This window comes from Globicephala melas, chromosome 17 (assembly GCF_963455315.2).
Source record: "Globicephala melas chromosome 17, mGloMel1.2, whole genome shotgun sequence".
In the NCBI taxonomy this organism is placed as follows: Eukaryota; Metazoa; Chordata; class Mammalia; order Artiodactyla; family Delphinidae; genus Globicephala; species Globicephala melas.
Window position 1 is genome coordinate 40208191 of NC_083330.1, and position 26607 is coordinate 40234797.

The 26607-nt window shown below is 40.7% G+C and overlaps 2 protein-coding genes across 5 annotated transcripts in view; both read right to left on the reverse strand.

Moving 5' to 3' along the window:
* Positions 1–752: 752 nt before the first annotated feature.
* Positions 753–10959, reverse strand: UQCRB (ubiquinol-cytochrome c reductase binding protein). Of its 2 annotated transcripts, none has more exons than XM_060287593.2 (5): positions 10864–10959; positions 8269–8340; positions 7224–7390; positions 6423–6548; positions 753–893 (listed from the first exon to the last, which is right to left on the reverse strand). In XM_060287593.2, exons 1-4 carry the CDS (start codon positions 10880–10882, stop codon positions 6471–6473), a joined length of 336 nt encoding a protein of 111 aa, XP_060143576.1. In that variant the 5' UTR covers positions 10883–10959; the 3' UTR covers positions 753–893; positions 6423–6470. The 2 variants fall into 2 exon arrangements, with proteins under 2 accessions (XP_060143576.1, XP_060143577.1); XM_060287594.2 differs by lacking the exon at positions 753–893 and adding an exon at positions 3141–5633.
* Positions 10960–13857: 2898 nt separating this feature from the next.
* MTERF3 (mitochondrial transcription termination factor 3) overlaps positions 13858–26607 on the reverse strand; it is a 28270-nt gene continuing 15520 nt past the window's right edge. For all 3 annotated transcript variants that reach the window (XM_070044038.1, XM_030862946.3, XM_030862942.3), the window contains 2 exons: positions 25947–26108; positions 13858–15253 (listed from right to left, as the gene is read on the reverse strand). In XM_070044038.1, coding sequence (XP_069900139.1) covers positions 15059–15253; positions 25947–26108 — 357 coding nt within the window. In that variant the 3' untranslated portion in view covers positions 13858–15058. The remainder of the gene's footprint in view (positions 15254–25946; positions 26109–26607) is intronic.

A 26607-nucleotide genomic window follows, 5' to 3' on the forward strand; every position in this document is an offset into this window, starting at 1 on the left:
CTGGGGATCAGAGAGGGCTTCTCCAAGTAAGTAGAATTTAATTTTTGCCTTAAAGTAAAGCTAGAATACGGGCAAGAGGAGAGAATCGTGAGGATTGCGAGTGGCATCCCAGGAGACAGGGAACAGGAGAGACAAAGATCAGACGTAGACTTTTGCAGAGTGCGTTTGGGGAAGAGGGAGTTAAACAAGAGGAAAGAGCTTGCCCAGAATGACAGTGCAGCAGTATGTCAGGATGGGCGAACCTTCTGTTTTCTGTCATACAGCATCTTTTCAGCACTGGCATTTCCCTGAATTAAATTGTGTCGGAGAGCAAGTCTCTGATTGGAAGCAGATCCATCAGGCGTAGAGGCAGAGAAGTGGGGGTGGTGGGAGACACTGCCTTCGACAGTTGGAGGCTGACTCTGGGCCATGAATTAGCCAGCCTCAAAGAAGCAAGCTTGTAAGGTTTCCCAGGGACAAACCACAAACCAGTTCCGCAGCCCTTGGTGCTCCCATGGGAAACCCCCAACTACCTAGGGTTGAGGGGTGGAGCCCAGCTCTGTGTGTGTGAGTCAAGGTCCTGGGTTGCCTTCAGGTTCCTGCAACCAAGGAACATTCAACGAAAGAACTACTAACAAAGGGCAGGCAGGGTTATGGGTGTGGGAGGGAGAACGCTGCAGGAGTCCTCAGAGGGACTGCCAACCTGTAGCCGGGGTGGGCTGGGGGAATACATACCCTAGTCTCTCTGCTTGCCTGCCCTCTTCTGCAGGTGAATTCCCATTGGCCAAGCCCAAGCCGGAAGCCAGAGGGCAAGGGTGTCCGTTGATGCAATCCATACAGGTCAGCCCCTGGGGCTCAGAGTGGGATGGAGGTGTACAGAGAGTGGATCTGGAATGCCCAGCACAGCGAACAATCTGACAGAACGACAAGCCCACAGAAGGGGCTGATCACCAGCCTGCATCCTCAAGGGAACCCCCTTAGTGGGTCCCCTCCTCACCTTCCTCTCTACTTCCCACCTCCACGCCCTACACGCCCTCAACCAGCCTTGCCAACTGGACCTCCTAGTATCTCTCAAAAATAGACTTTGCTCACGCCATATACCTAATTCCACAAGGATTAAAGATTTATGGTTTTACTTCTTAGAGCTAAAAGTACTGGATGAAAACCTCGCTGGATATTTATATAACCACGGAGTAAAGGGAGGACTTCTCAAACATGACCTCAAAGGCAAAATCACAGAGGAGAAGACTGATTGTAATACATAAAAACTGGAAACTTCCATTTGACAAAAACCACCATGAACAAAGTTGAAAAGGCGTCAAAAAATAACCAAAACAAAATTCAAACAACGAAATAAGAAAATATCATTTCAGCAAGTTTAAGTAAAAGGAGTACTGTCTAAATATATAAAGGTCTTATACAAATAGATAAGAACTGACCCAAATTGGGGGGAGAAGGAGGAACTAAGAAGAAAACTAAACAAATAAGGAAAATGCTGTGAAAATAAAAATAGACACATAGGCAAAGGACATGAACAAGATTGATTAAGGAGGAAAAACCACCTGATAACAGCATATGGAAAAATGTTTAACTACTCAGTCCAAGAAATGCAAATTTAAACAAGAAACCCTTTCTCCAACCAAACTCACAAAGATTGTTCTTAATGAGAATACTCAGTGCAGGCAGGGGTGCATTGAAAAGAGCCCTCGTGAATTGCCTAGAGGAGTATAAATTATTAGTCTTGAAAAGCAAATTGGCAGCTCAGTATTGAGAAACTTTAAAATGAATCTCCCTTAACCCAACTTGAAAATTCTGGGAATTTTTACTTGCTAGAATCTATTCAAACACTTTCCTGCTCACAGCATCTCAATGTGGCTTATACCTTCCAAGTTTCACTTCCCCACCTCCCAGCTGACATCTGCCACTCCATCAATGTGAAACGACCCATTCTTCCCCAGGCATTTGCCTGAGCTTCCCTGCCTCTGAGCACTTCCTGTTGATTTCCCTCGGCCTGGCTTGGCAGGCTTTGCTTACTTTTGGAATTAGCTAAGTAGTCGGAGGGTCTTCTCTGATCACCTGCCAAGTTGAGTTAGTTTTCCCTTCTCCATGTTTCCATAATACCCAGTGTATATAGGCTTACAGATAATTTACACATTTGTTTACATATATTTACATGTTTATATACCTATTTACATATCACTCTCCACCATCTTGGTTTCTCTCTCTGTATCCCCTGTACTGGTGGTTTTCAACTGGAGGCAATTCTGTCCCCAAGGGGGTCATTTAGCCAAAAATGTCTGGAGACATTTTTGACAGTCGTAACTGGGGGAAAACCAGGATGCTGCTAAACACCCTACAATGTACAGGAAAGCCGCCAAAACAAAGAACTATCCAGCCCAAATGTCAATAGCGCCAATGTTCAGAAACCCTATCCTTCACCTAGCTTCTGCCTAGCATGAAACATAAAAAGCACACACCAAAAAATATACATATAATGAACAAGCCCAGTTTCTTATTCCGTACGATGGGTGTAATTATATCTATTCCAGAAGGTTGCAGGGAGGATTAAAAGGGACCACATATGGGGCTTCCCTGGTGGCACAGTTGTTGAGAGTCCACCTGCCGATGCAGGGGACACGGGTTTGTGCCCCGGTCCGGGAAGATCCCACATGCCGCGGAGCGGCTGGGCCCGTAAGCCATGACCGCGGAGCCTGTGCTCCGCAATGGGAGAGGCCACAACAGTGAGAGGCCCGCGTACCTCAAAAAAAAAAAAAAGGACCACATATGAACAGTGCCTGTTACAAAGTTGATACTCCATCAATATTAGTTCATCCTAACAATACCTGCATAAATTAAAAATACAGACCCAGGATGTTTTGGTCCTGAAATAACGACTCATTTCATAAACCACTTCATTTTATAGCTGAGGAGCCCAAGCCTTTAAAGGATGACTTGCCTAAAGTGTTGGCATCAGATCTGAGTTTCTAGTTTAGTGGCAAACCGTACTTTAAATGCATGCATAAGAAAGGAATTAAAAGCTGACTCTTGTAAAACAAATAATTATCTTTTTTTTGGTTTGACTTATAAATACAATTTCATATATCTGTATAAAATTTTCTTTAAAATAGTTAGAATACTAATAGAACGATGATTCAATTGAATAATGTTACCAGAAGTTTCACAGGGATTTATTTTGAAATTACATTTTTGGCATTTTATGCAAAAATAGGCAAATGTATTAAAATACAAAGTTAAACAAATAATACATTCTTTCAACTGTAGGAGAGATATAGTCAGAACCCAGAATAACATTTAAAATAGTTTGCCATAATACATAAGCCACTCAAATATTAACAAGCTTTCTGGAATCTATGCTAAAAATTAACCACCTTGTAATGATTCAGTTCTTCTTCCCTGCTCAATTGTTAATACATACAATGAAATTTCTTAGCAAAATATAATTCAGAGGCACCATCCGACCTGAGATCTCAGATTCTAACATGTTATGGCTTTTAATATGAATACCAGTATAACCAGAATTTAAACAAATTATGGCAAATAAGTTAAAACATATATATTTTAACATCTATAGGCTTTATTAGGTGTTCCTTATACAGTCATCTGGTATGTTTAAAGAGTGAGCAATCATATAAAAGGAAATACGGTCAAAACCGATTGAAGTAATAAAATCCTGAAACTAAATAACATCTCATAATTCATTGCACAGCATATATTAGATTTCATTACATCAGTATATAGCTTAGTAGTAAATCCTCCTGATGGCCATAAACCTCTAAGGTGTTGTCAACTTGAAAAATGAAAGGGAAGGAGTTGGTGGGGGCAGAGAATGGACAAATCTACAGAAGTGCTGGTGCAGTGCACCTCTAAGTAGGAAAGTTGTAGTGTATCACCACCTAGTGGCTGAATTTAGTACCTCATTCTAATAAAGGGACCTTTTCCTGTTGTATCGTCTCATTCACCCTTTAACTGTATTCATCTCTGTGACTGTGGTTCCTAATATTCACGTCGCTCAAATGGGTAAACCCATTTGCATTTCACCCACCAGGCTGTCAAGGATTTGGTTAAGGTTTTATGCTTACCTAACCTTTGAATTCTATTTTGGTTATTTTCAAAGTCACGCAGTGGGGATGCCTATATTAACAAGATACCATCGTTTGTGAATAGAGAATTATTATGGCTATAGGAATTTGGGGCTTTGGCCCAGTTTTTATTCTTATTACTGAATCTTTTAGTAAGTCAGAATAGTGCTTACTGTGTGCCAAGAACTGTTCTAAGAGCTTGACATACAATGAAGTCAGTTAATTTTCACAACAACCCTTAAAGTAGGTTATCATTAGCCCTATTTTAGGGCTGAGGAAACTGGGCCATAGAGAGGTTAAACCATATTCCTAAGATTACCCGGTAAGTGAATGGATTCAGATCTGGGCCGTCTAACCCAGAGTTGGCTCTGAGTAATTCTACTATTCCGTCTACAGGATGATGAGCCACCAGCAATGTATGGGATTCAAATTTATTTGAAAAGATCTGAGAAAAGAAAGAAATTGGAGCACTGAAACACTGGGAGGTCCTTGGTTGTCTGAGAATCTATCTTAGTTACCTAGTTAGGTCTAATAGGGAAGCATCGCGACAGAAGTAAATCAACAGACCCTTAAGCGAACAGTCCCTTAACATGAGCATCTACCTACATCTTCCTGTTTCTCTGTGATTTGCAATACTGCTCCAAAAGTGTAATTCAGATTACAAAGTAAAATCACAAATCTTACAAAAATACTGAACATGTTAACGAACTGCTCTTATCATGATCAAAACCATGATCAAATGAGGATCTAGGCAACTTGGACAGACCCCGAAAAACTGACAAGAGTGACTTCAGGACAGATGTTTCGAGTATCAAAGAGAAGACAGGTCTTAGGGAATTTAATGAGGCTTCCTAATATTTTAGCAAACTTTTAAAGACACTATGTACACGTTGCAAAAGTCACACGTCAAAATCTTATCACACTCCGTGGAAAAAACACATGCCAAATGTACACACCCGCTTTTGATTCTGTTTTAGGAATTTTAACTACAGGCATACCTCCTTTTATTGGGCTTCACAGATATCGTGTTTTTTACAAATTGAAGGTTTACGGCAGCCCTGTATCCAGCAAGTCTATTGGCGCCATTTTCCCAACAGCATTTGGAACTTCATGTCTCTCTCACATTTTGGCAGTTCTCGAAATATTTCAAACTTTATTATTATTATTGTGCTTGTTATGGTGATCAGTGATTTTTGATGTTATTACAACTTGCTGAAGGTATACATTGGTTTTTTAGACACAATGCTACTGTACACTTAATCGCACAGTTATAAACGTAACTTTTATATGCAATGGGAAACCAAAAACTTCAAGTGACTCACTTTATTTTGGTATTTCCTTTATTGTGGTGGTCTAGAACTGAACCTGCAGTATCTCTCTATAACACAAAACTTGTTTTTCACATTCTGTTGCTTTGTTCTTCAAGGTAAGACCCCAATCAGACGTCCGCACCACACACAGCAGTGGCTTGTGGGACACCGTATGGACTGCAGGTTCCACACAGCTCCTCCCCCACTTGCTGTGGTTCCATGTTCTCGCTTCCACCAAAAAAACCTTTTCAGAATTTAGGGGTGGGAATGATGATGTTATTGAATGGTTCTAATTTATATTAAAAAATTAGACTATAGCCTTAAAGCTTTTAAATATTATTACTGTCCAACGCTTATTATAGACTTTAATAATCATTTCCAAAGTGGAAAGTCACTGGGATCTGGGAAGAAAGTATGATCTGTCTTTATATTTTTGACTATTTTTCTAATGTCTGTTTTTTATTTTCTAATACACATATTAGCACAGGAGCACATATATATAACTTATACAGACTCATATTGGGGCTGTATACATAATTTTTTTTTAAAAGATAGGATGCAAAAGCAATTATATTTGGACAACAGTGGTTGAAAAAAGGCTGTTTCCCAATCATAGCAAACTAAGGGGTGAATCCTCTCTCCTTTCATTCAGTAACTTTTGAAGTCTGAGAGCCAATCTGCTTGTGCTGTTTGCTTCAGGTAAAATAAACTCACTGGTGCTTGTTTCTTGCTCTATTCCATCCTTGCAAGGGAGGCCCTGTTGGGGCTTCTAAGTATCTTGCTAACAATCCAGATGTGACCATTCTACTTAAACTGATTCAAGTGGCTTCTCTGGGCCCCAGGAGGCAGTTAACCACTAACTGAAAAAATGTCTCACAAGTTTGGAAAAAACTGTAACAGATAAGTAAATACAGTAGTTATTCAGAATAAGGTTTAGAATTCCAAAACTCCAACAATTATAATAGAGATTTATTTAAAGTAATACATTTACAGCCCAGATAGTTCTACATTGGACATTTCAGGTTTAACCAACCTCATAAAAATACTTCAGGATAGCTGCATCCAGATTTAGACTACATGATTATTTCTTTGCCCATTCTTCTCTCTCTTTTCTTTCCCGAATAACCTCTTTCAGATATGGTTCAAGGTAGAATTTATCCTAAAGAATGAATAAAAGAAAAATATTATATGCTACCATTACATACTGATATACCCCCAATACTCAATAGGTCTTAAACAACAAAAGAAATCTATCAAAATTAATTTCCAACTTAAGAAAATATATTCTCAAGCAGACTAAAAATTGCCTGCTTTTCTAAAATGTAAAAACCCATAAAGATACTGTAATAAGCTACTCTCATAGGTTATTAGAGAGAAGACTGTCAGAAAAGAAAAAGGAATGAGTCTACAAGCTTTGGCCTAGTTTCAATGCAGTTCAGGGGGTGAGGGTTTGCTTCACAGCGTCCTTCCCAGGAGCCAGAAGGCCACTCAATGGGTCGATCACATGAACACCACCATTTTTTCATCCGAGCAGAAAGCAGAGTGTAGAGGGAGAACAATGGCCTGGGAGGCAGAAGACCTGGATTCTAGTCCTGGATCTCTATATCAGCGGCCTGCTTAATGATTCTGGAAGTCACTTCATCTCTAAGTCTCAATGTGTTTACCTCTAAAATGGAACTAACACTTGCTCTACTAACCTCACCAGACTGTCATAAGGATTTTGATTTGACACAACTTTAAGAACTCTAAAGCACTATACAAAGGAATGTGTTCTCTGTTTCTAATACTCAATCCTTCATGGCCAACATTATCAGATACAAAAGAGCTGTTCTACCTCCTCATATTTTGTCCACTGCTCTTTAGGCAAGATCTGCTGGGTCATGGTCAGGTCCAGTGCTCTCTTAATGCGAAACACCCTCTCATTATAAACGTTCTCAGGAAGCCTTTTTATGGCTTCTTTTACATCGTCATTCTCATATATTGTATCATCTCGCATTAAGCCTATGATAAAAAACAAGAGAGTAAGATTGAATATGCATCTCAAAAATAAGGAATTTCTAAAAAATGAGTAAAATTATGACTTATAACCTAAGTCATTAACTTAACTTGGGTGGTAATATGAAGAGTTAGGTATCATGGAAACTCAATTCATTTCACACACAATAATGGGTTATTTAATGGATTATTTCTTAAATGGTACTATGGAAACAATATGAGTCTTTTAAAATCTACTGCCACAAAATTCACGTTTTATCTATAGCAATTTTAAAATCATTTAAAATGTCTACTTTGTTTTTAAACACATATCAATAGACTATATCTCTACTTTCTTATACTTTAATTCTGAGATCAAGGTATTAAAGAAGCTTAAAATGATAGTGTACTAAGGAACCAGTAACATTTAATGATGCTTCCCTCACGCTTCAATTACAAAAGATGAAGTTCATGGCAAAGTATGAAGTTCTAAAAAATAGTTCAGGCATCAAATAATTGTAAAGATGTCAGACAATTTTAACATTTGAAAAATCTCTACTTTCAAAGTTCATACAACTTAAACTTTAAAATGATAAGCGGAGGAGTTGAGAGAGGGAACATATAATAAGGAAAATGTTCTGCTACCATATTTCAAGAACATAAATCATTTCCAGCTCATACATTTGAGACAATTCCATCCCTCTCTTCTCATAATAATAAAAAGGAAATGGATTTAACAATAAAATGTGACCTAATTTTAAGATTTCTAGTGCACACAGGTGCAATTAGTTAACATATTTTTGGGATCCATAACTCTTGCAAAAGCACAACTCTCAAAAAAAAAAAAAAAAAGCACTACTCTCAGAAAAAGAAAAAAAAAAACAGAAGAAAGCACAAATACTCACCCAGTTTATTGAACCCGGCAGCATTGTAATACCATTTTCGAATACCCTCCAGCCATTTGCTTGATGCTGCAACTGATATTGTCACACTGTTAACTGCTAACAGTTCACTTATATAGTACATAAGCAACCAGGTAAAAAATGCCAACACAGGAAGGAATTTCTTTTCAAAGCATATACCCTATGTATTGTAGATAAAAATAGCTTATTTTATCTATGAGCAAAAGTATTGCAGGTAAAAAAAATTGGGCAATTAAGTCATGGGGAAAAAAGGATAAACTCAAACACTTAACGTACTAAAGATCTGTAGGTACAATAAGTCCCCTGATATCCTCAGGGGATTGATTCCAGGACCCCCCTCAGATATCAAAATCCGAGAGGCCCAAGTTCCCTATATAAAATGGTGTAGTGTTTGCATATAACCTAAGCACATCTTCCTGTATATTTTAAATAATCTCTGGATTACTTATAATACTTAATACAATGTAAATGCTATGTGAATAGTTGTAAATTCGAAATAAATGCTATGTAAATAGTTGCCTGAGAGCAACAAATTCAAGTTTTGCTTTTTTAAACTTTGTGGAACTTTTCCCCCAAATATCTTCCATCAGGAGGTTGGCTGGATCCTCGAATGTGGAACCTGTGGATACGGAGGGCCACTCCAGCTTCTCAAAGTCAAGCATCCCATTCCTTTTTGTCCCCCTGCTACCATCAGAATTGAGGGGTGGGGGATGAAAAAGAAACTGGGAACTTCTCCATCATTTGTAGTTTCAGAAATAGGTTATAGGAAATAACTGTAAACTTTTCAAGGGAGTTGGAGTTGTATGAAAAGATGAGATTTCAGCATACACTGGCAAATCTAAATGACCCCCATCCTCCAAAATTTTTATTCTACATTACCTTTATTTCACTTGGCTACTCTCTTTAAAAATGTATGTATTTCTGGGAGGGTTTTGATACCATTAGTCAGTCATTTAATATTAATATGGACCAGTAAAAGAAGCACATTCTCCTACTCTCAAGCAGCTAAATTTCCACTGAGGGAATGGATATTTGAAAATGGATGAGGAAAAATAGGTAACGTTAAAACTCTCTGGGGAACAGGACTGAGCAGGATGGGTTACCCAGTAGGACCTAAGGGCAACATGATACTGCCTGATGTTTACAGGAGACATGTGCTACAGAAGGGAAGGTATGGCAAGTTTAAATTTTCTTTTAAAGTTTTGTCTTAGGGTTAGTCCCTTACCAAAGAAGGAAACCAAACCCTCCTTTCACTTCAACCCCTCCTTAGTACATCACAGCTTTGGTAAATCTCCTTGGAAATGAAGCACCATGTATAACGTTACTTCTGGAAAGACAACTACCAAAGAGTCAACAATATACAAACATACTTATAGGACATAAATTATTTGTAAACATAAAATTATCTGTAAACATATTTACCAGTGATGGTAATAATGATTACTATTCATTGAACACTCACTGTGTGCTAGGCACTATTCTATTTGCTTTACCACCATTAGCTAGAGTTATTTACAACACGCCTATCCTTGCAGAAGAGGAATAAGGCTTACATAAATTATCCCATCCAAGATCAAAGGCAGCTAATAATAGGGCTGAGGGCAGGTCTATCTAGTTTCCAAACACAGGGCAGAAGAAGAACGTCTACAGTATTTGTCAAGTTAATGAAATAATGAATTCTTAAATTTCTCCCCCACTCCCCAAAAGCTCAATGTCATTTAGGTTAACGAATTTTTCTGGCAATCTGATGTTTCCTAATAGCTTCACAATTGCTGGGGGCAGGGAAGAAGGAACCAACATTTTTTTAAAGCTATTCCAATTTATACCGCCAGAGGGCAGGGATTGGCAAAAAAAAAAACACACAGGGAAAACTGCACTTTTTTCACGTTCTGTTTTAAGTATTCCGGTAATTTTTGCATCCTATTCCATAATAAATACATTTGTTCCAGTGCCTGGAATAAATACAAATTTCTCCAAATCCACAGATCAAGTTGACGTTCCAGATAAGCCAAGGTTAAACTGAAGTTTCGCTGTAACCCTTGCTCAGCTGCCTCTAATTCCCAGTTTGAGAAGCGCGAGAGGTGGAACGAGATTGAGATTTCCAATCCTACTTCCTCCGGTCACTTCGCCTCAGTTATCTTACCAGCCGAAAAGGGAAACGAGCACCATCTTCCTCGCACTAGCAGGAGAGTTCATCGAGCTAATAACGCACATGACAGCGCTTGGCTCACAGTAAGCACTCAGTTCATTTGGGTTGAAAGTCAGCCACTAATTATCTCCCCTGAACTCTTCTAAGGCCGAGGGGAAGGGCTGCTGAGCTCTAGCAGGCCGGAACGCCAGGGCTGTGGGAGACACCGCGGGCACCTTCACCAACAGCGGGTCCCATCCCCAAACGAGCCGGGCCTGGAGACAGCAGGGGGGTGAGGCCAAGCCCTCCTTCAGGCGGCCGGGAGCCGCCGCCTTCCCTTTTGCCGCAAACCTGGCCATTTAGAGAGAGCAGAGGAAGAAGAGCAAGTTGCTGCGAGAATAAAAGTTTGAGCACGGCGATGCCCGCCAAGCAGGACACCGCTCACTTACCGGCAGGCCTACTCGCCATTTTAACCCGAGACAGAAGCGTTGCCTGCTGGGTAAGTCCTAGAGGTCGCGCAAGGTCCAGTGCGCAGGCGTGTTACGTCAACGTCGCGAGGAGGGGCGGGGGTGGGAGAGCGAGTGGGTGCACGCGCAGGCGCAGTTCTGGCGGCCGGCGTTGGCACCTGCCCCGCGCCCCTCTCCGCAAAAATTACAGCAATCCCATAGGCTTGGACCCGCCCCTGGTTCTAAGACGCATTCCATGTGACAAGATGGAAAAAGCACTAGGCAAGGAATTAGGACACCCGGTCTTCAGCCTGGTTCTGTTGCTGACGAGCTCTAAGAGCTTGGGCAGCATAAATTGAGCCCTTTGTGACAAGCAACACGCTAAGCGTTTTATGGACATATTTTCATTTAATTCTAAACCTATATGATAAATACTATGATTGTACCCATTGTAGAGAAGAGGAAACGGAGGCTCAGAAAGGTTGCATAAATTGTCCAAGGGCACACAAGCTAGGAAGAATCCGGATTCATCTTCTAGAATCTGAGAATACAGATAAAACTTCGGCACTCCTTAATTCTAGGGCTACATGCTACACCACTAATCCAGGAGACACTAACCCTCTCTCACCTTGTTTCTCCAGGTGAAGTTCTACCTCAAGCCATTATAGTGGAAGGTCAGTTGAAAAAATTTTTTAATATTAAATCTGAGATGTATAGCAGAATTCAAATGCAATTTTAAGGTAAAAGTACATTTTTAAGTTCTCAGTCCCAACATGTTAAGTCTAAGCTATAAAAACCTAGGGACAGCAATATCACAAATGGTTGAGGGAGGAGAATTTTACTAAAGGATGCAGAACAAAATTATTGGTTAGTGGGTGAGGCAGGGAGAGGGGACAAGTCAGACTCCCTGTTTACACCTTTCATCAAAATAAACTCCAGGTGTATTAAAGAGATTTAAAAGTTGGGAAAAAAAAACACTCTAGGGACAGAAAACAATCCAAGTTAGGATGACTGATGCTTATGCAGTTACTGATGAACTTCTGCAACCACTACTGTCTGGGTCAGCTCAGCCTATGGTAACAAAATACTGTAGACTGAATAGCTTAAAAAATTTATTTTCTCACAGTTCTGGAGGTTAGAAGCATAAGATCAAGATGCCAGCATGGTCAGTTTTAGTTGAGAACTCTTTCCCTGTGGCTTGTAGAGGTCTGCCTTCTTACTGTGTCCTCCCATGGTAGAGAGAGAGCAAGCTCTTTTGTGTCCCTTACAAGGACACTAATACCGTCACAAAAGCCCCACCTTTATGACTTTATCTAAACCTGTATTATCTCTCAAAGGCCCCATCCAAATGCCATTACATTGAGCGTTAGAGCTTCATTACATGAATTTGGGGGTGGGGGGGGTCACAATTCAGTCCAGAGCAACTACCCACCAATATCTACTTCTGTTTTCTTCCATCCTAAGCTGAGACCTGGGACAGTAGAGAATGGCTAATTGTAAATCTAATTGTAAATCCAAAAGGTTTAATGGTCTTAGCACATTCCAATTCTAAAATTCTGTTGCCTTCTGCCTTTTTCTTTTTCTCTGTGCCACCACAAATTCTCAATATTACTCAGCGCTATATGCAGTACTAAAAAGTGGTGAATGGCTGCTCCCAGAACTACACTAGCCAAAGTGAAGTTGGAAGATATGAAGACATGCAGTACATTTGTAAGTTGGCACATCACCTTACAAGAAGTACTCAGTAGGGACTTCCCTGGTGGCACAGTGGTGAAGAATCCGCCTGCCAGTGCAGGGGACATAGGTTCGAGCCCTGGTCCGGGGACATCCCACATGCCGCAGAGCAGCTAAGCCCGTGCACCACAACTACTGAGCCTGCACTCTAAAGCCTGTGAGCCACAACTTCTGAGCTCGAGTGCCACAACTACTGAAGCTCACACGTCTAGAGCCCGTGCTCTACAACAAGCCACCACAATGAGAAGCCTGTGCAGTGCAACAAAGAGTAGCCCCTGCTCGCCGCAACTAGAGAAAGCCCGCACGGAGCAACGAAGACCCAACGCAGCCAAAATAAATTTTAAAGAAATTATTAAATTAAATAAAAAAGAAGTACTCGGTAAACTCTTCTCCCTCCTTCCTTACCCTTCAAGTTTCAGTTTTCTGGTTACAGGGTGAAGGTGGCAAGAAAAGGAAGACCTTGTCAAGGGATTATACCCAGGACTGTCACAAAATCCAGCTCCTACAGGCATTAAGCCTAGAGAGCCTGGATGTTTGCTGGTAGCCATTAGTGTTGATTCAAAAATTATTTTTGGTTTTCCTTCTGGCATATGGCAGGATTGCACTTCTCTGCCCCCTTAAAGCTAGGCATGGCCATGTGATGCTTTGGCCAAGAAAAATGTGAGACTTTTTTTTTTTTTTTTTTTGCGGTACGCGGGCCTCTCCCGTTGCGGAGCACAGGCTCCGGACGCGCAGGCTCAGCGGCCATGGCTCATGGGCCCAGCCGCTCCGCGGGATGTGGGATCTTCCCGGACCGGGGCACGAACCTGCGTCCCCTGCATCGACAGGCGGACTCTCAACCACTGCGCCACCAGGGAAGCCCCTGTGAGACGTTTTTAAGAGCAGTTTTTCACATTCCTTTCCCCTTCCATAGACCGGCTACATTTCGGACATGGTGGAAGCTCCATCAACCTCTGCCAGATGACGTGGAGCAGAAATTTTTTGGCCCCAAGTTGGACACATGTATGAAATAAAAACTTCTGGGGTTTTAGGGCTGTTCATTACAGCAGCACAGCTAGCCTGTTCTGAGGTTCTGAGCCATGGGAAGACTAGGCAGGATGGTTCCATGCTTCGCCTCCTGATTGAACCTTCTTCCTTGTTCCCTGTGTATTGATCTCATCCATTAGAGAACTCCGTGAAGGCACATATCCATGCCACACTCAGCACTGTATTCTAGGAACTCAAATGTCTGTTGAGCGAATGAATAAAATACGCCAACAGGAAGGCCCCGACAAATTATGAATTTAGTTTCTCACAAGGTTTCAGGATATCCAGCACACAAAACCCCAATGCACACAAACTTCCCCCAAAGTTAGTGGTTTGAAACACTTTGTTTCTCCAAGTTGTGAATTCGGCCGGGTAGCTCTGCTCCGTGTGGTATCTGCTGAGGCTGGAATATCCAAGACGGCCTCTTCACTCCCTTACCTGGTGCCCAGGTGGCAGAGCCGGAATAGCTGAGGTTTGGTCAGGAGTCTTGTTCCACCTCATTTCTCCAAGAGTCACCAGACCTCTTTCCATCCTGGCTCAGGGTTCCAAGAGGACAAGCACAGATGCACAAGTGTCCCATGAAGCAGAGCGCACCGGCTGAGTCAGCGTGGGAGGGGGCTACAGTGCGAGCGCAGATACCAGGTGTGGCTCCTTGAGGGCCACCAGTGTTAACAGTCTGCTCAATCTCGTGATCCCAAGGCAGGTAAGTGAAGCCAGGATGCCTCACCTTACAAATAATCAGACGCACGGGTTAAATCATTTGCCCAGGATTACATGTCTAAATGGTAAATGGAAAATACAAAAAAAGTATTCATGCTTCAAATCTTTACACACTGGCAAAAAGTCAAAGGTTTGTTATGGCCTTTTACTATGTCTCATTGCTCACCTTCAAACAACTTTCCTCCCTATCCCTTTTCCTTTCCTGATTCTCAGTAGCCAGCTGTGGGCAACTTTGACTATCTTTGCTCAGAAACATAACAGTGTAGATAATCCCAAATCGAATGTGTTCTGTAGCATAATCTAAGCGAGTAATAGATATTAGATGGATAATATAGCCTGCCCCAGAAACTCCTAACACTTCAAAGAAAATAGAGCTGTCTTGTGATGAAACCACTATAAAAGACTTTGAAAATAAAAAGGAAAATCTTCTACTGTTCTCATCTTCACCAGAAGGACAACACACCAGCCTAGTAAACCGACTCTCTTTCTCTAAGCTTGCTATATTTTAATTCTCTCCTTCCCAAGAAGGAATTGATTGAGTCAAAGACGAATTAACTTACCAGGAACTTGTAAGAAACATCTACCAGAAGTGTTCCCAAATTTATAATATTAAGAAATTGTTTCCGATATCAATTGAGGTTTGAGGTATTTATTTTAAAATATATTTATTCATATGTACATTCACTTTACATTATTACATTTTAACATCTATCAAAAACTAAAGAGTTTTTAAGAATTTTTCGAAGTCCTGTACTGAGGCCTTGGCCATCTCTTCACAAAATATTTCATCAGGCACAGATACCAATTTGTCCAAAGAGATGTAGTTAGGTTTTCCTGGATCATACTGTGCTCTTCCTAAATAGGCAAGAAACAAATGTCTTTCTTTGACTTTAAACAACCTTGAATTAAATACCTAGAAAAGAAAAAAAAAGTTTTTAAAAAACACTGTGCACTGAAAGATGAACTATAAAAATGTTTATCTGACTAAGAATTTTAATAGGCTAACAAATATAAAGAATTGAGGGGGCGGAGTCAAGATGGCGCACTAGGAGGATGTGGAATTCGCATCTCCTCACAACGAGGTCACCTAGCAGGCACCGGTGGGGAACCACGGACACCTAAGGGGACGGGAGGAAAACCCAGCGACCAGGTAGGACGTGGGGCGTGGGGGGAGTGAAGGGGGAGGAGAAGTGGAGGCAGGACGGGACTGGTGCCCCTGAGGGGCGGCTGGGGGAGGGGAAGGGATCCCACGACGGAAGGGGGAAATTGGGGAACCACTGGGAGGGTAGAGGATCAAAAGGGAGCGTGGCCAGGTTTCCCGCGCCCACTTGGGCCCCCAGGAACCTGCTGAGATCCCGGGCCTGATCCTCTGCCCACCAAGGAGGTCCAGCCGCGCGGGTCCTGAGGGAGTGGGAGGGAGGGAAGGGGGAGCAAAAGTAAAAGCTGGACCTCCGGGACCGGCACCCCTCAGGGGTGGCTGGGGGAGAGGAGGAGTTCCTATACCCAGCGGGACCCACCCACGGTTAGGGGTCCAGCGGCGACGGGGGAGACCCTGGGGTAGATGATGGGGGAGGGGCGTGAAGGAACGTAAGGGAAGAGGCCAGTGCCTTCCTTGTCCACTTAGGCACCGGGAAGCCTGTTGGGCTCCCAGGACTAATCCTCTGCCCTCAGAGCCTCCCTCTTAAAGTGCAGAGTCCAAGCTCCGCCCCTACACCCCACCCAGGGCCCCACCTCTACACTGGGAGACCCCCTCCAATGAGTTGGGCCTAAACCAAACCCACACACCCTCACCCAGGGCCCTTCCTCCTACCTCCAGAAGCCCACACTCCACAGCCCTCCTTCCCACATGCTGCCTCCCCCTTCTGCGCAGGTCCTAAGCAGAGGCCCCGTCCCACGCTCAAATGTCACACCCCCACGCACCTGGGTCCTGCCCCCCCAACACCACCCGTGCCTAAGTTCCACCCCCCACCTAAACTCCACCCCCATAACCAAGGTTTTCTTTTTTTTTTTTTTTTTTCCTTTTTTCTTTTATTTTTTCCTCTTTTAGACTGGGGTTCTATTTTAACTTGTTGATTCATTGTTGTTGATTCTTTTATATTTTTATTTTCCTAATAAATCTTTTATTTTTCTAATTTCATTTTATTCTTTATGGTTTGTTAGTGATCTCTCCTTTTGGCTTGCTGCCCTCCCCCCCGCCTATTTTTCTGTTTCCTGCTGTGGTTTTATTTTACCTTGTTGCAGTAGTTTCAATTATAGTTTTATTTTTCCTAATATATTTTTTATCTTTCTAATTTTAGTTTGTTTTTTTGCAGTACGTGGGCCTCTCACTGCTGTGCCCTCTCCCGTTGCGGAGCACAGGCTCCGGACGCGCAGGCTCAGTGGCCATGGCTCACGGGCCCAGCCGCTCCACAGCATGTGGGATCTTCCCAGACCCCGGCACAAACCCGTGTCCCATGCATCGGCAGGTGGACTCTCAACCACTGAGCCACCAGGGAAGCCCTTTATTTTGTTTTTTATTCTTTGATATTGTACTGCTCCTTTTTTTCTTTTGTTCTTCCTTTTTTTTTCCTGCACCACGAAGCTTGCGGGATCTTGGTTTCCAGGCCGGACGTAGGGCCGGAGCTCCTGTGGTGGGAGCTCCAAGTCCAAACTGCTGGACTACCAGAGAACCTCAGACCCCAGGGAATATCCATCGGAGTGAGGCATCCCAGAGGTCCTCATCTCAGCACCAAGACCCAGCTCTATCCAACTGCCTGCAAACGACAGTGCTGGACATCTCAGGCCAAACAACCAGTAAGAAAGGAATACAGCACCACCCATCAAAAAAAATAAAAGAACAAAAAAAATATGTTACAGACAAAGGAGCAAGGTAAAAACCTACAAGACCAAATAGATGAAGAAGAAATAGGCAACCTACCTGAAAAAGAATTCAGAGTAATGATAGTAAAGATGATCGCAAACCTTGGAAACAGAAAGGAGAAAATACAAGAAACATTTAACAAGGATCTAGAAGAACTAAAGATCAAACAAAGGCAGAAGAACGCATAAATGAGCAGAAAGATAAAATGGTGGAAATAACTGCCAGGGAGCAGAATAAAGAAAAAAGAATGAAAAGAATTGAGGAAAGTGTCAGAGACTCTGGGACAACATTAAACGCACCAACATTGGAATTATAGGGGTCCCAGAAGAAGAAGAGAAAAAGAAACGGTCTGAGAAAATATTTGAACACATTATAGTCAAAAACTTCTCTAACGTGGGAAAGGAAATAGTCAGTCAAGTCCAGGAAGCCCAGAGAGTACCATACCAGATAAACCCAAAGAGAAACATGCTGAGACACATAATAATCAAACTATCAAAAATTAAATAAAAGAAAAAGTATTAAAAGCAGCAAGGGAAAAACAACAAATTTCATACAAGGGAATCACCATAAAGGTAACAGCTGATTTTTCAGCAGAAACTCTGCAGGCCAGAAGGGAGTGACAGGACATATTTAAAGTGATGAAAGGGAAAAACCTACAACCAAGATTACTCTAACCAACAAGGATCTCACGCATATTCGACAGAGAAATTAAAACCTTTACAGATAAGCAAAAGTTAAGAGAATTCAGCACCACCAAACCAATTTTACAACAAATGCTAAAGGAACTTCTCTAGGCAGGAAACACAAGAGAAGGAAAAGACCTACAAAAACAAACCCAAGACAATTAAGAAAATGGTAATAGGAACATACATACTGATAACTACCTTAAATGTAAATGGATTAAATGCTCCAACCAAAAGACACAGACTGGCTAAATGGATACAAAAACAAGACCGGTACATCTGCTGTCTAGAAGAGACCCACGTCAGACCTAGGGACACATACAGACTGAAAGTGGGGGGATGGAAAAAGATATTCCACGCAAATGGAAATCAAAAGAAAGCTGGAGGAGCAATTCTCATATCACACAAAATAGACTTTAAAATAAACACTATTACAAGAGACAAAGAAGGACACTACATAACGATCAAGGGATCAATCCAAGAAGAAGATATAACAATTGTAAATATTTATGCACCCAGCACAGGAGCACCTCAATATATAAGGCAAATGCTAACAGCCATAAAAGGGGAAATCGACAGTAACACAAAAATAGTAGGGGACTTTTAACACGCCACTTTCACCAATGGACAGATCATCCAAAATGAAAATAAATAAGGAAACACAAGTTTTAATGACACATTAAACAAGATGGACTTAATTGATATTTATAGGACATTCCATCCAAAAATGACAGAATACACTTTCTTCTCAAGTGCTCATGAAACATTCTCCAGGATAGATCATATCTTGGGTCACAAATCAAGCCTTGGTAAATTTAAGAAAATTGAAATTGTATCAAGTATCTTTTCCTACCACAACGCTATGAGACTAGCTATCAATTACAGGATAAAAAAATCTGTAAAAAATACAAACACATGGAGGCTAAACAATACACTACTAAATAACCAAGAGATCACTGAAGAAATCAAAGAGGAAATCAAAAAATACCTAGAAACAAATGACAATGAAAACACGATGACCCAAAACCTATGGGATGCAGCAAAAGCAGTTCTAAGAGGGCAGTTTATAGCAATACAATCCTCCCTCAAGAAACAAGAAAAATCTCAAATAAACAACCTAACCTTACACCTAAAGCAATTAGAGAAAGAAGAGCAAAAAAACCCCCAAAGTTAGCAGAAGGAAAGAAATCATAAAGATCAGATCAGAAATAAATGCAAAAGAAATGAAGGAAACGATAGCAAAGATCAATAAAACTAAAAGCTGGTTCTTTGAGAAGATAAATGAAATTCATAAACCCTTAGCCAGACTCAACCATAAAAAACGGGAGAAGACTAAAGTCAATAGAATTAGAAATGAAAAAGGAGAAGTAACAACTGACACTGCAGAAATACAAAAGATCATGAGGGATTACTACAAACAACAATATGCCAATAACATGGACAACCTGGAAGAAATGGACAAATTCTTAGAAAACCACAACCTTCCAAGACTGAACCAGGAAGAAATAGAAAATATATACAGACCAATCACAAGCACTGAAATTAAGACTGTGATTAAAAATCTTCCAACAAACAAAAGGCCAGGACCAGATGGCTTCACAGGTGAATTCAATCAAACATTTAGAGAAGAGCTAACACCTAGCCTTCTCAAACTCTTCCAAAATACAGCAGAGGGAGGAACACTCCCAAACTCATTCTACCAGGCCACCATCACCCTGATACCAAAACCAGACAAAGATGTCACAAAAAAAGAAAACTATAGGCCAATATCTCTGATGAATATAGATGCAAAAATCCTCAACAAAATACTAGCAAACAGAATCCAACAGCACATTAAAAGGATCATACACCATGATCAAGTGGGGTTTATCCCAGGAATGCAAGGATTCTTCAGTATACGCAAATCAATCAATGTGATACACCATATTAACAAATTGAAGGAGAAAAACCATATGACCATCTCAATAGATGCAGAAAAAGCTTTTGACAAAATTCAACACCCATTTAGGATAAAAACCCTCCAGAAGGTAGGCATAGAGGGAACTTACCTCAATATAATAAAGGCCATATATGAGAAACCCACAGCCAACATCATTCTCAATGGTGAAAACTGAAACCATTTCCTCTAAGATCAGGAAGAAGACAAGGTTGTCCACTCTCATCACTATTATTCAATATAGTTTTGGAAGTTTTAGCCACAGCAATCAGAGAAGAAAAAGAAATAAAAGTAATCCAAATTGGAAAAGAAGAAGTAAAGCTGTCACTGTTTGCAGATGATGTGACACTATACATAGAGAATCCTAAAGATGCTATGAGAAAACTGTTAGAGCTAATCAATGAATTTGATAGAGCAGCAGTATACAAAATTAATGCACAGAAATCTCTGGCATTCCTATACACTAATGATGAAAAATCTGAAAGAGAAATTAAGGAAACACTCCCATTTACCATTGCAACAAAAAGAATAAAATACCTAGGAAGAAACCTACCTAAGGAGACAAAAGACCTGTATGCAGAAAACTATAAGACACTGATGAAAGAAATTAAAAATGATACAAACGGATGGAGAGAATCAACATCTTGTTCTTGGACTGGAAGAATCAACATTGTGAAGATGACTCTACTACCCAAAGCAACCTACAGATTCAATGCAATCCCTATCAAACTACCAATGGCATTTTTCACAGAACTGGAACAAAAAATTGCACAATTTGTATGGAAACAGAAAAGACCCCAAATAGCCAAAACAATCTTGACAAAGATAAACGGAGCTGGAGGAATCAGGCTCCCTGACTTCAGACTATACTACAAAGCTACAGCAATCAAGACAGTATGGTACTGGCACAAAAAAACAGAAATATAGATCAACAGAAAACAGGATAGAAAGCTCAGAGATAAACCCACACACATATGGTCATTTTATCTTTAATAAAGGCGGCAAGACTATACAGTGGAGAAAAGACAGCCTCTTCAATAAGTGGTGCTGGGAAAACTGGACAGCTACATGTAAAAGAATGAAATTAGAACACTCCCTAAAAGTATATACAAAAATAAACTCAAAATGGATTAAAGACCTAAATGTAAGGCCGGACACTATCAAACTCTTAGAGGAAAACATAGGCAGAACACTCTATGACATAAATCACAGCAAGATCCGTTTTGATCCACCTCCTAGAGAAATGGAAATAAAAACAAAAATAAACAAATGGGACCTAATGAAACTTAAAAGCTTTTACACAGCAAAGGAAACCATAAACAAGATGAAAAGACAACACTCAGAATGGGAGAAAATATTTGCAAATGAAGTAACTGACAAAGCATTAATCTCTAAAGTATACAAGCAGATCATGCAGCTGAGTATCAAAAAACAAACAACCAAATCCACATATGGGCAGAAGACCTAAATAGACATTTCTCCAAAGAAGACATACAGATTGCCAACAAACACATGAAAAGATACTCAACATCACTAATCATTAGAGAAATGCAAATCAAAACTACAATGAGGTATCACCTCACACCGTTCAGAATGGCCATCATCAAAAAATCCACAAACAATAAATGCTGGAGGGTGTGGAGAAAAGGGAACCCTCTTGCACTGTTGGTGGGAATGTAAACTGATAGAGCCACTATGGAGAACAGTATGGAGGTTCCTTAAAAAACTAAAAATAAAACTACCATATGACCCAGCAATCCACTACTGGGCATATACCCTGAGAAAACCATAATTCAAAAAGAGTCATGTACCACAACGTTCACTGCAGCACTATTTACAATAGCCAGGACGTGGAAGCAACCTAAGTGTCCATCGACAGATGAATGGATAAAGAGGATGTGGCACATATATACAATGGAATATTACTGAGCCATAAAAAGAAATGAAACTGAGTTATTTGTAGTGAGGTGGATGGACCTAGAATCTGTCCTACAGAGTGAAGTAAGTCAGAAAGAGAAAAGCAAATACCATATGCTAACACATATATATGGAATCAAAGAAAAAAAAATGTCATGAAGAACCTAGGGGCAAGACAGGAATAAAGACACAGACCTACTAGAGAATGGACTTGAGGATATGGGGAGGGGGAAGGGTCAGCTGTGACAAAGTGACAGAGTGGCATGGACATATATACACTACGAAATGTAAAATAGATAGCTAGTGGGAAGCAGCTGCATAGCACAGGGAGATCAGCTTGGTGCTTTGTGACTACCTAGAGGGGTGGGATAGGGAGGGTGGGAGGGAGGGAGACACGAGACGGAAGAGATATGGGGACATATGTATATGTATAACTGATTCACTTTGTTATAAAGCAGAAACAAACACACCATTGTAAAGCAATTATACCCCAATACAGATGTTAAAAAGAAAAAAATAAACCAAAAATTATTATAAATGCTAGAGGGTTTAAATCCTTTGCCTTCTGCTAAGAAATTATGATTTAAAAGGGACTCAAAACTAACAAGCAGAACAATTGTAAAATAATAAAGGGCTACCTTGTAGGCAAAGACCAGACTAATCCAGGGAGACGAGAGGAGCTGTTAAAAAAGCAAATCCTCAGGCTCCAGCCCAAAGCTACCAAATCAGACACTTTGAGAGTGGGACCCACAAGTCCTCCAAGGGATTCTGATGCCTGCCAAGTTGGAGAACCAAAGTCAGAGATCAAAGTTTATGGCATCAAAAACTGTGTAAGATTTCATAATCTGTGAAGCATCCCTATTTTCCTTTCTTTCTTTCTTAATTCCCGTTGCTCCCTCTGACTAGTATCAAAATGAAATGAAGCTGGACTTCATGGGTTCAAAGGAACCTGCCTTGGGATTAAACTCTTGAGGAATAGAGTGAATACAGTAACTTTAAAAGGGAGTCAGAAGCAGGCTAAGTCCCTAAAGCCAGCTGCAAGGAGGAAGGGAGAATTGCGAGATCTGGCCAGACTTGAAATAGAGCCCTAAGCTGAAGAGACATCTGTGAGGCTCCCTGGCAAGGCCCAATGAACCCACATTCAGTATTAGGTCTCAGGTCCCTCTCTTCACTGTATATCAAGATACACTGGGGACACTCCACATGGCACATAACCTCCAGGAGTCTTTCTTTATATTCGAGTGGAGACAAAATAAATAACAGATCACTTGGAAAGGACAGTATGAAAAACAACTGATGAAAACTAAAGTAATTTGAGAACAGTGACCAAAAAAATATAGTGTGCTAGCTCAACGTGGGATTGGCTTGCTTTTGGAACAAAACATCTTTTACTCCCTCTGCAGAAACAAATTATGTGCTGCTCTGCCTTCATTTTGGTAACTAAATTCCCATTACCGCATTATTACTGGTCAAAAGATGTAAGAAGCTTTTAGATGTATTTCTTTAGAAGTATGACGCTTCCAGTGACTCTCGGCTTACAAAATTATCATACAACATACGGACAAGGCCACAAATGATTCTGAAGCTCCCAAACTATATTTCCTAAATATAGTAACACTTCGAAGCACTTATACAGCTATGACCAGATAGTTCTTTCCCAGTGGTTCAAAGTGACTTTAGTATCACAGATTTTATGTGATCTTTCAAGTCCAAAAGTCATGGCTCAGACTGAGTTTCTCTCTCTTTTTTTGTTGTTGTTGACCACCAGGGGCCACTTTGCAATGTCAGAAAAGTTTCATCCTATCAATGATCCGTTAAGTTCTCAAGGATTAAAACAAACAAAAACCACCAAAAAAACCCTAACTTAAGAATTACTGATCGCCTCCTGTCCTAACATAGACTCCAGCTCTGCCTTCACAGAAACCCACAGGGAAAGAGGAGAAACAAGGTTTCAGGGGATCCTGAATATAACCTCTTTCCTGAACTAGTGGTTTCCTCATGTTCGTTACCCTCACTGCTTTTGTTATCCTTTGCCTACCATGGTCACTGCTTTGAAATGACTAACCATAGTTTTAAAGTTATAATTGTTTCCCAATTTTTAATTAATCATAAAATTATGTACCAACCAGAACTGTTATCTGCATGAGAAAACTGTTTCACAGCACTAAGTTTTTAAAGCTCCAGCCAAAAACTTTAAGTCTACATCCATTCCCTCACTGTCAGTTAATGTATTTTTCCATTAATGAGGTTTTTTGTTGCTGTTTTCGTTCTTTTCTTTTTGGCTGTGCCACACAGCTGGTGGGATCTTAGTTCCCGGACCAGGGATCGAACCCAGGCCCCCAGCAGTGAAAGCACTGAGTCCTAACCACTGGATTGCCAGGGAATTCCCAATGAGTTTTTTTTTTTTTTTTTTTTTTTAAAGCAATCCTACCCAGACCCCTAAGAATCTGAGAATCCTCCCAATATGGAAGCCACAGGTCTATAACCACGCTTCCCAGAAGCTAGGATTTGGGGAGCCTAAAATCTGTGTTTTTAAACAACTGATTTTGATGCATCTGGTCAAGTTTATAGTTTTCTCTACTTGGAAAGTTTCTGTCCACTGTTAAACCCAGTTCATTCAACTGACAACTCAAATGTCACTTCTTAGAGTGGCAGTATATCTTTGGTAAGAGCATGGGTTTTCAAACTGACTGCCACAGTTCTAATCCTGGCTCTGGCCCCTGGACAAGTTACTGAATCTTTTTATGCTTAATTTCTTCATTTGGAAAATAGGGACAATAACAGTACCTACCTCATATGGTTGTTGTGAAGATTAAATGAATTAATATAAGTAAAGCAGTAAAGACAGAGCTGGCACACAGTAAATGAACAATCAATAACTTATTATTTCTATGATTTTCCTACCTCTCCTAAATTAAATCAATAGCTGTATACAATATCTGTTAAGACTCTAACATTATGTAAAGCAATTACATTTTAAATACTTGTCTTCCACGCTAGATTATGAGTTCCACAAGAATACAGACCATGACTCATTGATTTTTCTATCCTCAAATCATATTCTCTTATCATGCTCTACTGTCACTGAATTATTTATCAACCCAGTGGAAAACTAATTGTCATTGCTTTTTAGTTGAAGACTACTTACTTTACAATGTTTCTATAAGCCAAATTTTCACAACTGCAGGCTTCTAACTTTTTATAATGAATACACATGCATTTGATGAAATAGAAAAATGCTCTATTAAGGGCCCATTCAGAGTGAAGTATGATACGTACATAAACACTACTATTTGTGAGGGAACTGCACCAAATGCAGTCTAGTTCTGACAGTTATATTAAAGTCATAGTTCTTTGCCCACCTTTACATCAAGAACACATTTGGCAAGTGGAGTAGAGGAATCACTTTAATGAAATTCAATCTTTCATTTATCCAATGAATACTCACTGAGTGTCTATTCACATGCCAAATAGGAAAGAAGGATGACTTTTATGAGATTCAATCAATCATGTGTTCAACAAATATCTATCCAGTGCCTACTAATTGGCCCATTATAGTTCCAGGCTCTGGGAATTCAGCAGTGTATAAATCAGACAAGATCTGCTTTCAAAAAGTTAACATTCTTGTGAACAAGCAGATAATGTCATTCACCAAGTAAAGAACAGGAAAAAGTCTAATTAGCTTAGAAAATATAATTATGGCTTTGGCATGATAGCTAACTGGAAGTGTTTTATGCTTTGGTAGGAGATCATTATAACATGGCTTGTTAACTAATGGATTTAGATAGACTAAGTGGAAAAGTACATTTAGAATTGAAAGGACCTTTAAGGGAAGTGATCTATTTCAAATTTAAAGGGAGAAAAGCACAAGAGAGTACGTTAGATTCCAAAGGCAGAACGAGGACTAGGTTACAAACTACAGGGAAATAGATTCATCACTCATTTCTCCTCTGGAGATGTACATGAATGCCCTAGAAGATGTAAACTTTTCACAAGTGATCCATCTACTGCATTTGCTAGATGTGGTCTTGCTAAAAAGATGCGCAAAAAGAAACGTGACCTTAATACCACTCTCAGAACTCTACTGCATTTGGTCTGATTCCTTCACAAACAGCAAGGGGTTTTCACAAGCGGACTGTGCACATGGAGAGCAGCTCCAGATGAAGGGCGATGACAGCTCTTACAGAGCAGCGAGCTATGCGCTCCTCACCTGCGGGAACTTGACAATGATGTGGTGCGGAATGCACATCACATTGTGCACGTAGTCGAAAGTCTCGGTAATTTTCCTTTTACTTGCAGTTAACATCTTTGGGATTTTGGTGATCATATGTTGAATTTCATTATGTTTAAAACCTAGTTCAAGCCGGTAAACCTAAGAGAAAGATAGAAATAGTTATTTTGGTAATATGCCAGGGGACACATTGATTCTCTCAAAATTTAAAATAAGGACATTAAAATCTGGAGATGGGGCTTCCCTGGTGGCGCAGTGGTTGAGAGTCCGCCTGCCAATGCAGGGGACAGGGGTTCGTGCCCCGGTCCAGGAAGATCCCACATGCCGCAGAGCGGCTGGGCCCATAAGCCATGGCCGCTGAGCCTGCGCGTCCGGAGCCTGTGCTCCGCAGCGGGAGAGGCCGCAACAGTGAGAGGTCCGCGTACCGCAAAAAAAAAAAAAAAAAAAAAAAAATCTGGAGATGGCTATTCCAATGACCTTACGGGTTCATAGTTTCCTGCTTCTGGGGTAACCTGAATTTTAAACCCCTCTCCTGAGGATGAGCTAATCACAGCCTGATGACCACAATGAAGATCACCAAAAGGAGCTAGCATAATTATGAAATAAGAGTAACGGTGCTCACAGGAGGCCTGCGCAGGTT